The sequence below is a fragment of the Lissotriton helveticus genome, chromosome 11, assembly GCF_964261635.1.
Source record: "Lissotriton helveticus chromosome 11, aLisHel1.1, whole genome shotgun sequence".
Lineage (NCBI taxonomy): Eukaryota > Metazoa > Chordata > Amphibia > Caudata > Salamandridae > Lissotriton > Lissotriton helveticus.
Genome location: NC_136072.1, coordinates 1,044,154,178 through 1,044,172,389, shown reverse-complemented (window position 1 = coordinate 1,044,172,389; position 18,212 = coordinate 1,044,154,178). Strand labels below are relative to the sequence as shown.

The 18,212-nt window shown below is 43.3% G+C and overlaps 1 protein-coding gene across 2 annotated transcripts in view; it reads left to right on the top strand.

The window, feature by feature from the left end:
• The window catches only part of IFT81 (intraflagellar transport 81), a 1,024,548-nt gene that overhangs the window by 692,727 nt on the left and 313,609 nt on the right, over positions 1–18,212 (top strand). For both annotated transcript variants that reach the window (XM_078667498.1, XM_078667499.1), the window contains one exon: positions 16,680–16,808. In XM_078667498.1, coding sequence (XP_078523624.1) covers positions 16,680–16,808 — 129 coding nt within the window. The remainder of the gene's footprint in view (positions 1–16,679; positions 16,809–18,212) is intronic.

Below are 18,212 nucleotides of genomic sequence, written 5' to 3'. Positions count from 1 at the left end.
GTGCCGTGATGTCAATGTCTGGTAGCACTGCCAAAAAGAAGTACATCGTAATTAAAGTAATGCTCGATGTTGTCCTCTCTCGGTCGGGACGTGTAGGGAATGAAACCACTTACTTGAAGTACGGGATAGCTCGGCTTAGTAACCTACACTTCAACCTCCGGACCGCATCCTGAGTAGCGTGTGCCCGGCGGTTGCTTAAATGCTGCCACTTCTGCGTTGTCATTGCGGTTGCATCTGGACCGTGGAAGCACTTCTTACTATTCGGGAAGGCACAAAATGTCAGCCATCTTGAGGGAATTATTTACAAAACGTGCCCTTTGAAAAATACGTATAGGAAGCTTCGTTTTAAACAAAAATTAATTAATTATCAGTGTTCCGCTGGGGGCTCAATTCCCGAAAAAACAATTAAGGATTATTTGGGGTCGGATGGAATTATTAGCGTGTCGGGGTACCGACCATAGAGAGGTTGATATAATAAAGGCGAGGGGTCATCTATGAGGGGTGTCTGGCCTACTGACAAGGTTTTAGACTGGTCAGACGGTTTTTGTGATGGACTTTACTTTCTATCCCTAAACATTCAGGGAACCGTCTGTGGGGGCCATCTTGTAAGGGTCATTTGATTGCCCCCGGTTGCTAAATGAGGAGATATATAATATTAGGACATAACATTTAGTTTATTGTCCTCTATACATGATCATCAGTTGACAATATCAAGATAAATGGTGCTGTTAAGTGTACTAAGAGACACATTCAAACGCACATAACATTAGTGAAGCATGGAGTCAAAAAAGGGTCAGATTCTCATTATGTGAGTTTTCCCCATGGTATGTCGTCGTTGAGACCTTGGGTATCTGAGCGCAACTTAAAGACTCAGCGTTGTTCTTTCTTAAGGAGTTTTGTATCCATATGTGTTTGGTTCTGCACGGTTTCTAAGACTACCCACCTCATATCATTCGGTGTGTGTAATTTTTCCAGGAAATGTGTCGTCCTTTTGGTATTAGTACGTTTGCACCTGATGTTACTCCGGTGCTCCGTAATGCGTGTGCTGACCTTCCTAGTAGTCATACCTACGTAGTGTAAGTTGCAAGTACAAGTGATCATATAGACCATTCCCGTTGTGTTGCAATTTGAAAAAGACCTAAGGTCCCATATCAAGCCATGGTTGCAGTGAACTTGTTTCGTTGCTGTGGTCAGGTGGCAGACGCTGCAGTTTGTGCAGGGGTAATGGCCTGCAGGGAGGGGGTGTAAGAGGCATGCTGCGCCCACAGAGCCCTGTGGTTCTCTTGGTCGTGTGTGGACCACAACATTTCTCGAATTTTTGCCCTTACGATGGCTGAACATTGGTTTTTCGAAAATCAAGACCCCACAGTTAAGGGTTCTCCAGTGTCTTTTTATTATTTTCGCTACCTGGTCAGAGGCCACATTGTAAGTCGTGATGCAGATTGGTCGTTTTTTTGTGTTTTCCTCAATGATCTTTGGTTCTAAAAGTGCTTCACGGTTATTATTTGAAGCTTTTTGCACAATATGTATGGGGTCATTTCTGAGGAGGAGTTTTTCGCTCAGGTCTTTGGCCTGGACATTGAAATCTCTTTTTTTCAGAACAGTTACGTCTAAGACGTAAAAATTGCCCAAAGGGTAAATTCTCCCTTAGTTGTCTCGGGTGGAAACTGTTGAATCTGAGAAGACAGTTCCTAGCTGTGGGTTTAAAATGTGTGGTTGTGGTGAGTCTGCCTTCCTGTGCTTGTATATTAAGGTCTAAAAAAACAGGTTGCATCTGCTCATTGATGATGTGAATTTCAAGAAAGGGTCTTGTAAGTTTAGCCATTGTAGGAAAAGCGTGACTCCATTCTCATCACCCTCCCAGATCAGTGGCACGTCATCTATGTATCGTTTCCATAGTTGGACGTGGCTCAGGTGGGGGTTGTTAGGATGTAGGATCTTATGTCTCTAGGTGGTGGACGTACAACCCCGCCATGCTCAGCGCGAAAGTACTCCCCATACTCGTGCCATACTTCTGGCGGTACAGATTGTTTTGAAATTGCAATAAAATTTCAGTTAATGCAAGGCGACAACATTCGAGGACCACATGTCTGGGGGCGTGGTATTCCCATGCTTCCTTGAAAAGGACCTCTTCCAAGATTTCTAGGGTCTTTTTATGCGGAAGACTCGTGTAGAGGCTTTTTACGTCAAGGCCCACCAGTATATGGGTCGTGGGGTTGTATTGCAGGTCTTTTATGAGACACAAGACCGCTTTGGTGTCTTGCAGATAAGTGTCTGTCCTTTGTATTAGAGGTCTCAAAAACGCATCAGCGAATTTGGACAAGGGCTCTAAGATGGAACCAATCCCTGAGACTATTGGTCTCCCTGGTGGTTTAGTCATGGTCTTGTGGATCTTGAGGATTGTATAGAAGTAGGGGATGATAGGGTCTTTATTTTCAAGAAAGTCTGCCTCTTTTTTACATCCAATCATTGGTCAGGGATTTCTCTACCAGACTTGCTATCTCAATACGTAAACGTTCTGTGGGGTTGATGTCAATGATTTCATAGTTCCGTCTGTCCGCTAGAAGGCGGAGGCATTCCGTATTGTAGTCAGTTGTGTTTTGTACCACAATGGCGTCCCCCTTGTCCGCTGGTTTGATTGTTATAGATGTTTCATTTGACAGTTGCTTGATTGCTTCCATCTCCCTCTTGCTAGTGTTATGGAAGGTCTTTGTCATTTTGGGATCTATTTCTGTTACTTCTTTTAGGACCGCTTTTTCAAAAGTCAGTAACTCAACTGGCATACTGCTTGCTGGTGGGTTGAACCTTGATTTTTTTCTCAGTCCTGTATCACTGTTGTTGGTACTCAATTGTGCCTTGTCTTTGAAGAATATATCTAATTTGATTTTGCGAATGAATTCTTTCAATTCGCAACATAGTTTGAATTTGTCCAAGGTTGCTGTGGGTACAAATCCCAAACCCTTTTCTAGTACCGTTGTTTGGTCTGGTGACAGTCTGCTGTCAGATAGGTTGACTACGAGACTCAGTGGTTGCTGGTTGATGGTACATTCGGGGGGCCCATGCTGCGCGTGTGTCTCATGTTGGTTTCTAGTGGTTGTGCCCATTGTACTTGTTGTCCTTGTCTTGTTCTTCCTCGTTGGGGCATTTTGCCTCTCCCTAAAAAGGCTGCTGTTGTTGTTCCAGAGATTGGGCCTTATCCCAATATGGGTATGGTTGTTGTTGATAGGGTTGGTGAAAAGGTGGTGGGCTGTAGAAATATTGTGGAGGAGGGAAAAATGGTTGTGCTCCTTGGTACTGGGGCCACCCGAAGCCCCCTCTATTCCTCATTCGGCCACCCCTTGGTCTCCTATTCCTCATCTGGTTGCGATTGGAGCCTGTGTCTGATGTGTAGGATCCGGTTTCTGATCCCTCGCTATCTGTATTGTAACCAGGGTTTCTTCCTGGGCCGGTGTAGTCCTCTTTTATGTAAGGGTATACTCTTTCGTGAGAGAAAGATTTTTTATCTTTGTGGAATTTTACATATTTGGTGTCTTTTAAAGTGATCTCGAATTCGCTCATTGTTTTATTCAGCTCTTCTAGTCATTTTTTGGATGCTGGAGCAGAACTCAATAAAACTTTTAGTTTTATTTCCAGATCATGTATGCCTACTTTCATTTCCTCTGATAGGCGTACCGCAGTTTTCACAATTAGCACCAGCCAGTCTCTGGTACAGTGCCAGCTGATGAGGGACCAATCTTTCTTAAAGGTTAGGCCATTTTGGAAAATAAACGGTTCATTTCTGACTATTAACCCACGTGGTGCTGCGTTAGCTCTCAGGTATTTGCTCATCATAATTCCATGAACTATGGTTTTGATTTGATTCCTCTTCAGTTCAGTAACCTCATCCCAGCATTGGGTAGCCTCACTGGTGTCTCTGTTAGTTGTTCCTGTCAGTGGGAGCATGGATGCTATTATCCTATCCACTTCTTCCTCAGTATAGGTGAGGCCTGTTACCTCCGCCATTCTGTGCGATCGTCTGCCTAAAATTTATGAAAGTGTGTGCTGGTTTTTGAGTGCCTGCTATGACAAAGATTGGATCTCCAATGGGAGATACTCCCACAGCTGCGCGCGGTGCAAGACGTATTTCTCAAAAAGAGGGAGTAAGAGGGAAAAAAGAACCAGGCTCACCCTCCACAAATTATCATTAAACATAAAACCCTTGAAACCAAGGATCCAGAGCCTTGCTTGTCAGTGAATAGTATTCACAACACTCATTGGAGTTGGAATAGCTTTGATAAGCTGAAGAAAGAAAATAATTTTTCTTTCTTGTGTCCCCTCACTCTCCAGGGTTTCCCCACGGTGAAATGCTTCATCATTGGGGCCATCCCAGCCCTCTACGGACTGGGGCGTGCTACGACTTGCGAACTACGTAGAAGTACTTTAAATTGTGGACTATGTGTGGTGCAAGGTGTGTTGTGAAGTGGAGTGGTATGAATAAAGTGGATTAAAAATACCTGCCTAGTGAGCTACGAATGATTTATCCTTGCTCCTGGGTGGTACATTAAAAACGGGGTTCTAGGGATCCTACTAACAATGAGTGTGCTTAGCAGTTTCTGTCAACATGTTTCAAGCTTCCCGCAAGCTCTTCTTCAGGACTACGCAGGGACCAGCCCTTTGTTCGCCACTCCTAACGTGCTCAAATGAGATACTAAAAACAAATATTATTTAGAATGCTGCAATAATAATTGCGATTGTGTGTGTGTGTGTGAGTTAGTTTACCACGTCCTGAGGCGGAAAGCCGGGACTGTTTGTGCACTTCCTGTATTCTGCATCATTTGAAAATCGCCGATTTTTTAAAAGCAACTATCTTTTAAAACCTGTTAAAAATTGTACTTTGCACTTTACCCACGTGATATTTTAGTTGTACCCCAGCACTTGTGGCAGAACCCCTTATTACAGACTCGCTACCTGGAACAGGGGCTCTCCTGGCTGCAAATCCACGTCAGATTCCACCTCTTGCAGCTGATTGGACGCTGCTCGGGGGCCGCCATCTTGGGTGAGGACCGGGATCAGACTCAGCACTCTTGTGCTTCGCCCCTCCCGCCCACCCGCCCTCGGCCACTACAAAAAGCCCGCTTCCTCCACACCACTAATGATTGCGATTGTGTGTGTGTGAGTTAGTTTACCACGTCCTGAGGCGGAAAGCCGGGACTGTTTGTGCACTTCCTGTATTCTGCATCATTTTAAAATCGCCGATTTTTTAAAAGCAACTATCTTTTAAAACCTGTTAAAAATTGTACTTTGCACTTTACCCACGTGATATTTTAGTTGTACCCCAGCACTTGTGGCAGAACCCCTTATTACAGACTCGCTACCTGGAACAGGGGCTCTCCTGGCTGCAAATCCACGTCAGATTCCACCTCTTGCAGCTGATTGGACGCTGCTCGGGGGGCCGCCATCTTGGGTGAGGACCGGGATCAGACTCAGCACTCTTGTGCTTCGCCCCTCCCGCCCACCCGCCCTCGGCCACTACAAAAAGCCCGCTTCCTCCACACCACTAATGATTGCGATTGTGTGTGTGTGAGTTAGTTTACCACGTCCTGAGGCGGAAAGCCGGAACTGTTTGTGCACTTCCTGTATTCTGCATCATTTTAAAATCGCCGATTTTTTAAAAGCAACTATCTTTTAAAACCTGTTAAAAATTGTACTTTGCACTTTACCCACGTGATATTTTAGTTGTACCCCAGCACTTGTGGCAGAACCCCTTATTACAGACTCGCTACCTGGAACAGGGGCTCTCCTGGCTGCAAATCCACGTCAGATTCCACCTCTTGCAGCTGATTGGACGCTGCTCGGGGGGCCGCCATCTTGGGTGAGGACCGGGATCAGACTCAGCACTCTTGTGCTTCGCCCCTCCCGCCCACCCGCCCTCGGCCACTATAAAATGGAGCCTCCATTCCGTAGGCGCAGCGGGCGCGCCGAAGGCGCGCCAAAGGCAACCCGTCTGCGCCCGTCCGCGCCGAGCGCGGGAGACTATGCCCATTTGTTAAATAGACACTACTCCAGAGCGGAGCTGATCAAATTGGATACGCATTCCTGTAAACCTCCGCGAAGATTAAACCCGGTAGATATTTCCTCTACCCTCAAGTGTGCTACCTGTGGCTTGCAGGTGATTAATAACTCCCCCTGCTTAACATATAAACTGCCCATCCTGTCGCTAGCTACAAACGAATGCCCTACTGCTCATCAGGGGCGAAACAACAATCAGAAACCCGGGGCAGGGTGCACAGGTAGTGGGAACAGATTTTTAAAATGTATCTTGCTAAATACCAGATCCATGGTCAAACATAAATATGAAATTGAAGCACTGATCTCAGACCATGCTGCTGACCTAATGTTTCTAACAGAAACATGGGCATCCGATGTTTCAGGCCCGGACTGGAATGTGGCCACCCCGGAAGGTTATTCGGTGGAATATGTAAATAGAGGAGGAGCAGTGGGTGGTGGAATTGGGATAATCTATAAATCCCACTTAAAAGTTTTTGCATGCTCCCAACAAGACCTAGAAGCCGAAGCTATGAGCTTTAAAATTAAAAACAATAACTGCCTGATCTTCGATGGCCTGCTGATCTACCGGCCACCAGGCCCGAGAGCTCCATTTATCAGAGCATTACATACCTACCTAGAAACTACCTCGGACTCGATTACTCATACAATTCTGGGTGATTTTAACTTCCACTTGGAAGCAATTAAGGACCCCGATTCAACTGCACTAATTGATAATTTCCAGAGCTTTGGCATGACTCAATTAATTTCAAAGCCCACTCATATCGCAGGACATACTCTGGATGGCCTTTTTACAAATAATAACCATGTTAAAGTTATCTCAATTCAACCAGTTCCCTGGTCTGACCACAATGCTATTTTCTTTAACCTGCAATTAATTAATCTGGTCAACCATAGGAGAGGCCTTACACTCCCTGAAAAAATACGTCCGTGGAAGAAGCTTGAACCTACTCCTCTGGCAAATATACTTGCAAAGGATTCCCCGAGACTTGAGCATGAAAACTCAAACAATGGGGCTCTTAAATATCATAACTGGATCAGCCAGGCAGTGGACGAGCTGGCTCCAGTAGAAATAAAAAAACCTAGAAGACGGTTTGCCACTGCACAATGGTATTCCGCTGAGGTGAAACTAATAAAACTGAAATGCCGGCGATTAGAGCGGTCGTGGCGTTCAGACTACAGTCACCAAAGTAAATTGGAATACTCTAAAGCCCTTCATGAATACAAATTAGCAATAGTTCTGGCCAAATCAACCTACTTTACAAATAAAATCCAACTTGCCTCCAACACTGCTAGAGAACTATTTAAAACCGTCACTCACTTGACAAAGAGCCCCCGTGATACTGCTTTTAGTCCCAACCAGAACATGGTGACAAGCATCGCTACCTTCTTTCAACAGAAAGTCCAGGCAGTTTACGATGATCTCAGTGTCTCATCAGCTGACCCACCCACTGACAACAATACGATCATCATGATGCCTCACCCCAACTTCTCCTGTTTCCCTCTATTAGAGGAGATGCAAGTGATGGATTTAATTATACAAAGGAAATCAGGTTCCCCACTTGACCCCTGTCCACCGCATGTACTGCATATGATCCCAAAGACTGTGTCAGCTGTATTAACTCCCCTCCTGAACAAGGTCATCACCTCCGGCGAATTCCCCACAAACTGGAAAAAAGCCTGTATCCGCCCCATCCTTAAGAAGGACTCCCTGGACCCTGCCGAACTTAAACACTACCGGCCCATATCTTGCCTGCCCTTTCCAGCTAAAATCCTGGAGAAAGCTATGAATAACGAAATGATGAGATTCGTAGACTCTAACAAGCTACTGGATCCATCACAACATGGGTTTCGTCCTTGTCACTCAACTGAGTCTGCCCTGATAATGGCAACGGAAAACATACGTAGGACAATGGATGAAGGCGGCAGAACGACCTTGATTCTATTGGACCTCACAGCGGCTTTCGACACCGTGAATCATCTGGTCCTTATAAGCAGATTGAGAACTCTTGGCTTTACCGGCACCGCGTTGACCCTTTTAAAATCTTTCTTGGATTCTCGAATCCAGCAGGTTCACTGGGACGGTCTACAATCCGATGAATTCACATTGCCGGGTGGGGTTCCCCAGGGCTCTGCACTGTCACCTACACTATTTAATTTGTATGTCACTCCTCTTGCCGCTCTAATCCAAGCTCATGGCCTACAATTAGTGTCGTACGCAGACGACACTCAAATAGTAGTATCAATATCCTAATCAATCGAAGCAACAGCCGAGCGCTTTAAGACTTGCCTCAGTAGTGTAAAAAACTGGATGAGCGGAAATTTCCTAAAATTAAACACGGATAAAACCGAGATAATTGAGTTCGGCCAAAAACCTTCCATTTGGAGTGACCTTTGGTGGCCCCCAGAGGCGGGCTCTTGTCCTAACCCTGCAGAGAAGGTCAGGAACCTCGGTTTTTTGCTGGACAAAGATCTTTCTTGCAAGGCGCAAAATAATCAGGTGACTTCCACCTGCTTTTATACCATCAAGATCCTCAGGAAAGTGCTACCATACATTCCGTCAGCACTAAAAAAGACGGTGATGGGGGCCCTGGTAATGTCCCGAGTGGACTATTGCAACGCACTCTACCTGGGCACTGGAGAAAAGCAGCTGACCAAATTACAGGCAATCCAAAATGCCGCAGCCAGGGTCCTGTTGAACCTACCGCGTCGCCATCCAACTTCTAAAGCCATACGCGAGCTTCACTGGCTACCAATTAGAAGCAGAATAAAGTTCAAAGCCCTCTGCCTGGTTCACAGGTCCTTGTATGGCAAGGGACCTGTTGACCTTATCAAACTCCTTCCTCGGTACTCGCCGGCTCGTACCTTGAGATCAGCCAACCAGGACTTAATCTGCCAACCCAGAGTAAGGAGAGCTCGTTGGGGCGGGAAATCCTTTTCCTACCAAGCCTCTAGATTGTGGAACTCTCTGCCCCCCGTACTGCGCTCACAAAAATCCAAAATGTGTTTCAGAAAGGCACTGAAAACCTGGCTTTTCTCTCTGCAGTAGACTCCCGTTCACACCATTCTCTCTGCATCTTAGCGCCAAGACGCCGCGGCATTCGAGCGCTTTATAAATGTTTCAGTCAGTCAATAAGGGATGCATTAGTACATATGCTGGTTCTTCCCTTGTCTGCCCAATCCTGCCCTGCCCCCCTTCCCTGACCAGAAGTGGTGGCTGGCCCTCCCTTCACACTAGTGCAGCAGGTGAGTCGTTTTGTCCACATCTTGTTCAATCACCCCATCTTTGCAGGGATGATTAACTGAGTTAAGGGAGAGGACCATGAAGAGAGCAATATTTATTTCACATGCCTTATCATGTCTGTTTGCTTCTTTTCTAAAGTTTTATTACTTGAGTTAAAAAATACTAAAGGCTGTAGCATTTATGTGATTAATATTTACAGTAGACCACATCAATCGTGTAAAGAATCACCAGCTGTAACCCATTTGAGTAATATTGTGGCGGGGTTTGCTCAAAATGCAACAATGATTATAGGCGGTGACTTTAATAGAGGTTTCGAACCTATAATAGGCCTAGAAGACATCCATAAGGACGAGGATAGCGCCAATAATATCCCCTTGGTTGACACAAATTACAAGGCACCTTGCACAGTGAGTGCTCTACAATTATTGAATTTGACTCTAGAGCTAGGCTTACGTGCCTGCAATGGGCGGTTGCCCTCAGATTGCCCCAGAAAACCAACATTTACCAGGGGGGCGACTCTCAGCCATTTAGATTATTTTATAGTCTCTCTGAAATTATGGCCCTTGATCATCGATTTAATGGTGGATGACCGCACGGAAAGCGACCACTACCCATTGATCTTATCCGTCCAGACTCAGATCTTTAAAACCCCTGTCAAAAGTGCTAAAAGTACTGTTTCCTTACCACAGGACCCTTTAGTGGCAAACAATCGTAGATCCCTGAAGTGGCCAGTGGTTTTAGGTAACACAACAATTATCAGTCAAATCTATAATGTATTTGTGAGGCACATGTCCCCTCTTTTAGGTAATAGTACTGTCACTAAAAATCCTTGTCTGATAGAATCCCATGATCATTTAATTGACCAACTTAGCGAGATCCTAACTAGGGCGGTAAAAAGATCACATAATGCCCAAAAGAATAAACAAACAGGGATCTCCTGGTATAACCAGGAATGCCGGAGAGCTAAAAAAGACTTAATTACAGCAGTCAGGGGGGATTCAGCGGACATTGTGAGAATTAAGAGAGCTCAGTACAAAAGAATACTATTAATGGCCAAAAAAGAGTGGGACGAAAGGGTTTGGTCAGATTTGTTGGACGCATGTAAGTGTAAAGATCAGACCTCCTTCTGGAACCTCATTGCTAGAGGCACCAGGGGGGCGACTGAATGCAAAGATAGATTCCTAGAGGAGGAAATTTGGGTCAAGCATTTTACTCTATTTTATGCTTGCGGAAGCTCTGGTGAGATTGAAGGCCAGGACAGCTTGCAGCCTTTCCTTGCTGCGCATGATACACCTCTTGTCTTCTCCCTGACAGAAACAATTTTAGCAATCAGGGCAGTTAAGTCGGGGAAAGCGCCAGGCCCTGACGGTATACCAGGTGATCTTTGGAAACACGAGAACTATATTTGGGCTCCATATATCAATTTATTATCAAATGATATTGCTAGAGGAGCTCCCGTCCCAGAAACCTGGAAGGGGGCAGAGATTGTAACACTGTTCAAGAAGGGTGACAGGTCAAATCCTTCGCATTATCGGCCTATCAGCTTAATTGACGTGTTGCAAAACAATTTTGCCCGCCAAGTTCTCAACAGGCTTTCCACTTGGATTGAAGAACACTCTATCTATACAAAATACCAGGCAGGTTTTAGATCAAAGATAAGCACTATAGACCAGGTTTTTAGATTTTTATGTTTAGTCTGGAAATATACGATTATAAGAAGGTCCCATATATACGTGGCTTTTGTTGATTTGAAGGCAGCTTTCGACATGGTTCCGAGGGTAGCACTATGGAAGACATTAAACAAGATGGGCGTCCCCGGAAACATCCTTCAAATTTTAATTAAACTCCACGAGAATAACTATGCACGTGTTAGATGGGGACCAAACGGAGAAGTCAGCGAGAAGATAAAAATAGCGAAAGGGGTAAGGCAAGGGTGCGTAATGGCACCTACCTTATTCTCCTTATACGTTAATGACATCCCCGACACTCTTTTGGGCTGCGAGCATGACTCTCCCAAATTGAGTGGGCAAGCCGTTCCGGCACTATTGTTTGCAGACGATACTATTTTAATTTCTCAGACACCCAGGGGGCTTCAAAATCTTTTAAATAAATTTAGTTTGTATTGTCACGACAAGGAATTAGAAATTAATTCCTCAAAAACAAAAGTTATGACAATTAACCCCCACAAAGGTTTTAGCAAAGTTTTTAAGATAAATAATGAATTTATTGAAGAAGTCCCCAATTTTAAATACCTGGGTATTATTTTAGATAGCAAAGTAACATGGAAAACACAATTGGAGAGCTCAAAATTAAGGTTGACTCAAAACCAGTGTCCGATTATAAAGAGGCATAAGAATAGCCACTTTAAAGCAGTCTCACCAGCCATTGAACTATTTAAGTATAAAGTGCAATCATCCTCACTTTATGGCGCGGATCTCTGGGCTTATGCTTCAAAGGATACTTTCCGAGTAAGGGAAAATTTCTTTATTAGACAACTTTTAGGGATACCGGGGTCAACACCAATGACACCCGTATTATGGGACCTTAACTTTCGACGTACAGATGACTATGCTTCTCTTCGCCCGCTGCTCTATTGGGTCCGTTTATGGTCCATTGAGGAGCTGACTGATTATAGAGAAGCACTGAAAGAGATATTAACCATAAGGAATATTACGCATTTGCCATGGTTAGAGTACGTCAAAAAATGGCTAGAAAAACTAGGGTTAAGTGATTTTTGGTTTGACCCTGACTCTCTCACAAATAGCTCAAAAAGAATCTTGAAACAAAGGTACTGGGATTATATTAGAGATTCAGCGCTATCAAACCCCAGAACAGGGACTCTAACCTCGAAATTTTTCGAATTTAAGGTGACAATGCAATTAGAGCCCCTCATGGATGAAATTTACCCTCCATTCGCCAAAAGCTTATACCTAAAGTTCTGGTATGGTATTTTGCAACTAAAAGAAAGGACAGCTAGCTGGAACTGCAATAAGGGGTTGGTCGGGGCCGTTGGTTCCGATATATGTGAGCTTTGCGAGATGGGGCTGAAAGAGGATGTGTCCCATGTCTTGTTTATATGCCCAGCATATCTTAAAGCCAGGAAAAAATGGCTAAAGCCAATCTGTAAAAAGTTAGGCTTTCGTCAAATCGAGGTTGGATTAAGAATTTTCAAGGGAGACACTGCTCAATCAATTGTGTTTAGCCTGAGCCGTTTCCTCTTATGCGTGGCCTTGATTAGGAAAATGAAAGACCAAAAAACGTAAGGAAATAGGTTAGCCTTCTTTTCATGTTACTGAGTCACTTGTTAATTGCTAAAGTGCTGCCTGCTTTATTGTTCTGGTGTATTTTTTTAACAAAAACAGATGTCTAATTTATTGTTTTACCATTTGTATATTTATTCAGTGTTCTTGTATATAGAGGGGCTAACTAAGATCAAGTCACCCCTAAGTGGAAAAAACTGGGAAATGAACTGAATTCTATGTATATATGCAAAGGAAGTGTGTGTATATTTTTAGCCACCTGCAACTTTTTCTTATTATTTAAATTGTGATATGATGTATTATGATTGAATATATTGTATCTTATAAGGTTTTTTAAACCGAATAAAGATTGAAATGAAAAAAAAGTTGTACTGTATGGAAAGGTTAATGATCCACTTGTGGCATCTGCACACAATTACCTTCTGCTCACCAATGTAACATAAACAACAATGCCTAGCTTAATGGCTATAAGCTTATGGGACCTCACTAGTGACTATTTCAGGTCAGCACAAGAAAAATGAATGAGATTTAAAACAGAGGTCACACAGCTATAACCAGAGTTCTCCCCTCTAGTAATAAAAGTAGAGACTGGCACTGGTACCTTCCTTACTCCCCTATAGAGGGAAATTGGTTTTTAGTTATTTGGATAAGCATTCCCAATGCAGTACAGTGCCAGAGCTTCATTCATTTATCTTTTGCCGAATTCATTCTTGGTAAAAATGAACATGAAAATAACCTTTATTTATGCAGCACTGCAAGCACTTGAGGTTCGCGATCACCCAGTTTTCAGTGGAGAGTTCAGCAGAAAAGACTTGGTTAAACTATTTGGTCTTCATGTTTCTTGGAAGCAGAGCTTTGTACTGCAGACTAACAGAGAGTGCAGTCACATTTTGCTTGCTTGGTTTGTCCTCCACCCTTTACCTACTTCCCGTGGCTGGATGCATTTCAAACGTGCTTAACCGCTGCATTTTTTTTATCTTTGTCCTCCGGCCTTTACCTAATCTCCCCGCATTATATTACCACCAGTTACTGCCTAATATATTGGCTTTCTCACTAAACAAGTCACAACACTTTTTTGGAGTTTACTAACTCATATTGTACAACTGTTCACCAAGCTAAAACTTAAAAAAAAAAAAAAGGATATTAATCACATAGGCAAAACCTATTGCTTGCTATACATGGAGCCTTCTTTTCCCTTTGGTGGTGGACAAGTTCTTTTGGTGAGTTCTTTTTCGTCGACACAGTTTATGCACCTTTTGGTTCATTAAGCGTTGTGACACTTTTTGGTGGTGCTCATTGTGGGTAAGCGGTATACGTGATGTCTTGTGTTGTGCTTCTACATATACTCATTAGTTGTTTTTTAGCCCATTTAGGTGTTAGTTTCTTGCTGAGATTTACAATACTGAGTCCTGATGATGGGCTCTGGAACTGTGTGGCCATAAGAGACTGAAACGTCGACAGTTCTGTAACCACAATTCTATGATTGCATGATTCATCAGGTCACATAATTGTTGGAACTAGCGTAAAACCATGTGGAACTCCGGATTCATTAACCTACATGGTTAAGACAACTCTACACTTCCCAATGATCCTTGGATTTGATTTGTTCTATTATTATTGATGAGATCATATGGGTGGCGTCAGGGTTATGATGCTGTTTTTGTCCAAGTAATATGTTTTGATGACTGTATACAATGTATTATATGCTTTAAAACATAATTAAGTTTGTACAGTAATATGCCGGTTTCTTCCTACTTTGTTTTATATGATTGAATCAAGTCCCCTACATATATTGTAATTTAGCAGAAATAACTCGTCCAGGAAATATTTGAACTTAAAAGTGGCATTTTCAACATTTTTACCTAAAATCCAACTTTAACATCGAATAAGATTTTTAATAACAATTTCTCAGACACCAAATATGAAAAGTTTACCTGCTCCCAATCAAAAGTTAACACTTACAAAATGTAGTACGGTAACCGAATCTTATCCCATGAGAAAGGTAGGCCTCACAGTTGTGGAAAACGAATTTAAGAGTTTTTCATGTAAAACTTAAAAGTACATGTCCAACTTTTTAATTATAAAGCCCCTGCCCTACGGGCGACCTAGGCCCGACCTTAATAGTGACTTATATGCAATAAAATGGAAGTTTAAGGCTTGACAACGGTGTTATATTTAAAGAACAAACCAAAGAGCGAGGACCAAATAGTGGGACCGTCCCTGTCCCATGGTACGTATTTTATAAACAACGTGGACAAACCCAAATGCAGCTGACTCTGTAACACTTATAGTGCTGGGCACCACATAGGTTTGTAAGAAGAACCCTCACCCACCAACCTAGTTGGTGGCATGCTTCATCATCGGGTTGCCGGCTGGGTAGCCAATGCCCCTTAGCTGTGCTACAACGCCTGATTACAGTGGAGCGGGATTTTGTGGTAGTGTGTGGTGAAGTGGTAGAATTAAAAATACCTCTGGGATTCCTTACTGACCGATTTGTTTTATTCCCAGCGGCCTAGGATATATTAAAGATAAGGATAAGCATGAAGATTAGCAATTGGTCTTCATGATCCTGCTTACCAGCAGATTGGTGGGTGACGGTTCTTCTTACAAACCTATGTGGTGCCCAGCACTATAAGTGTTACACAGTCATCTGCATTTGGGATAGTCCACGTTGTTCATAAAAAATTATTTTTTTAAAGGGTGTTATATTACCAAGTTGAAATGCCAGTTTAAAACTGTATTCAGGCTGCAATGGCTTAAATGTTTTAAAGGGGTACATAACTGGGTGGCACAATAAGTTTGGCTGGCCCATTAGTAGCATGCACTTTACAGGTCCTTGGTATATGGTATACCACTCTTCAAGAGACTTATAAGTAAATTAAATATACCAATCCTGGTGGGGGTTGAAGGGGTGCACAGAGGTGGGTATGGTGTTCCCGCACCTGTAAATACGATGTGGGGACATTGGACAACTTCTAATTGAACAGATCAGACTTCGACCCAGGAATGCTGCTCGGTTTAACATACACTTGGGGCCTAAATAAGAAATCTCCCATTTTCCTGAGTAAACATATATGTAGAGGAGTTTGAAAACTAAATAAGAGTCACTTCAGAACTAGGAGTAGAGGTGTATCAGTACTTGCTGGTTCCCTCCTAAGAGAGTCTGTTCTGCACAGGGATGTGAACTCTAGGTTCAGCTGGGAGTATTGGGACTGATGATGCCCAGATACTCATCCGGTGTACTGGTGGGCCTCTGCTGACCGGTAACCTAAGGCAATGGCAGCCCTGTGAGTAGGGGGGGGGAGGGGGCATAACCAAGGCAGATGGCAGCTAAGTACAGAGAGGTGCTTTCAGGAGAGGAAGTATGATTGAACAGAGTCGATGGAAGAGTGGGAAAGAGGAATGTTGGGGGGAAAAGAGAACAAGCATTTGCAATGCAATAGGTCTCGCATGTACGCAAGTTTAAGCTATTGGCATTGTAAATGACAATGCCTTTTATTTATGTTTTAAAAACAAAAATAAAAGGCATTGTCATTTGCAATGTCAATAGCTCAAACTCGCTTAAATGCGAGACTTATTGCAAATGCTTGTTTAATTTACCGCCACAAAATGGGTATCTGCCATCTTGGAACAAAACAAAAAGAGATTGTGGCTGCATCAGTGCTGAATGTTTGCGTGCATAGTGATGCAAGCGCTTGTTTATGACAGTCGTAGCGTCATGATTGATACAAGTGCATGCATGATAACAGATTTGCACGTACACTTTACACTTTTTTTTATCTTGACGATGCCAATTAGGATCAGCAAACAAGCATTCCTTTTTTGTGTCCATGTGGAAAAGCATTAGCTAAAAGCATTGGTAAAGTCAGAAGATCTGCATTAACAAAGCCAAAAGGCGAAACCTATTTACTTTGCTGGTGCTTGTTTTAACTGAACTTACTTGCTGTTCCAGGCCATGACTTGCTCCTTTGCCCACTGTTGTAAGTTTTGCCATGCTATTTCAAACGCCTGTTCTGCTTGTCATCAGCTTAACATGAATACATTCAATTAAATAGTTGCTAAACTATATTTCCGTATTTTACATCCTTGTGCTCATGTTTCCCTTTTGAATCTGTTTCTCCCATTTGTAGCAAGCAATTGAACAGAAGAGAGGCATATCTGGATACAGCGATACGCAGGAAGAGCTTGAGAGGGTATCAGCATTGAAGAGCGAAATGGATGAAGTGAAAGGCCGAACCTTAGACGACATGTCTGACATGGTAAATTCTGCACATTGGAATTCCTCTTTGTTTCTGTGTCTAACTTCTCAGCCAGAGCATCTAGTTCTATAATGCAGCGAATTAGTAGCATAAAGTTTATTAAAAGTTGTTTCTGCTTCTACTTAAAATGCACCAACCTTAGAGTTCATTCCTTTGCCCAAATACTTACAAAGAAGGCTTCCTGTTTTGATTGTACACCCTAAACATTTTACGGCCACTTTTGTTAGTTTTTCCTCTGTCTTTTTGTTACCAATTGTGCTTACAATTACTTGTCACAACTTTAGACATTTCAACCTGAACATCACAAATGTTACAGTATATCCATAGTAAAAATTTCAAATGTCAACTGAATCATTTTTTTGTAGCATTATTATATATTATAAACAAACTCAGTTCGAAGAAACACCGTTAATAATTCTCATTCATTTGCATCCTCTCTGATGAAGGCTACACCCAGATCATCGTTTCATCTGAAGCTACTATGCCAAGACACAAGCGAAAGTCCGCTTTTGCATGTCATCCATTGCTGCCTGGATGAAGTCCAACTAATTAAAATGTTACAGTGGCGAACCAGATGTACTTATTTATGTTCAGCGAGTCTTTTTAGACCAGGAACATAATATGGCTACCCAAGTTAATCATAGCTGTGCAGTCTGTCTTGCATCCCCCCTGGTTATCCAAAAAACTTTGCCAGGCTGACCACTTGATGTATTAACTTCATGTAGCCCAAACTAGACCATCCTGCCGGCTTTTCTTTCCCCTAACATCTCAGGCATCTCCATTGTCGCCCTATGCACAAGCAGTCCCTTTTTTAAAACTCTAGACTATGGAATGCTTTTCTCATAAAGCCCTTTACTGCATCGGATCCACCAATTAGAATAAGAAAGTGATAAACACGGGGTGTCTCCTTTTCATACCTAGCTGTGAAAAACTGATATGAACTTCCACCATCACTATGGCCAGCTGTTCAGTATTTCCTTTATCTGATAAAGACATCTATCCGCAGATTCCCTCCTTTAGAATCCTCTCCCAGGTGCGGGACTAGAACCAGAAACTTTTTCCCACAGCACATCTGCGTGGCAGCAGAGGGCGTCGTGCGACTCTGCTTCAACGTCGTCCACCCGATGTGACTTCTCCGGAGTACATGCAACTCTTTCGCTGACGCTCTGACGTCGGGTCCTTCTTTTCCGTGCCCGCAACTCGGATCTGGAGCGGTTAGGGACGTTTTTCCTGGCCCATCTTGACGACTTTTCGAGAGAACTGTGTGCTATTTTTAGACTGTCGTCTGGATTCAAGCCTTGCAGGACTTGCAAGAGGCATATGTCTATCACAGACCTACATACAGTCTGTTTATGGTGCCCCCGGGAGCACCACGGCTCTGAGGAGTGCGGTTCCTGCCAGCGT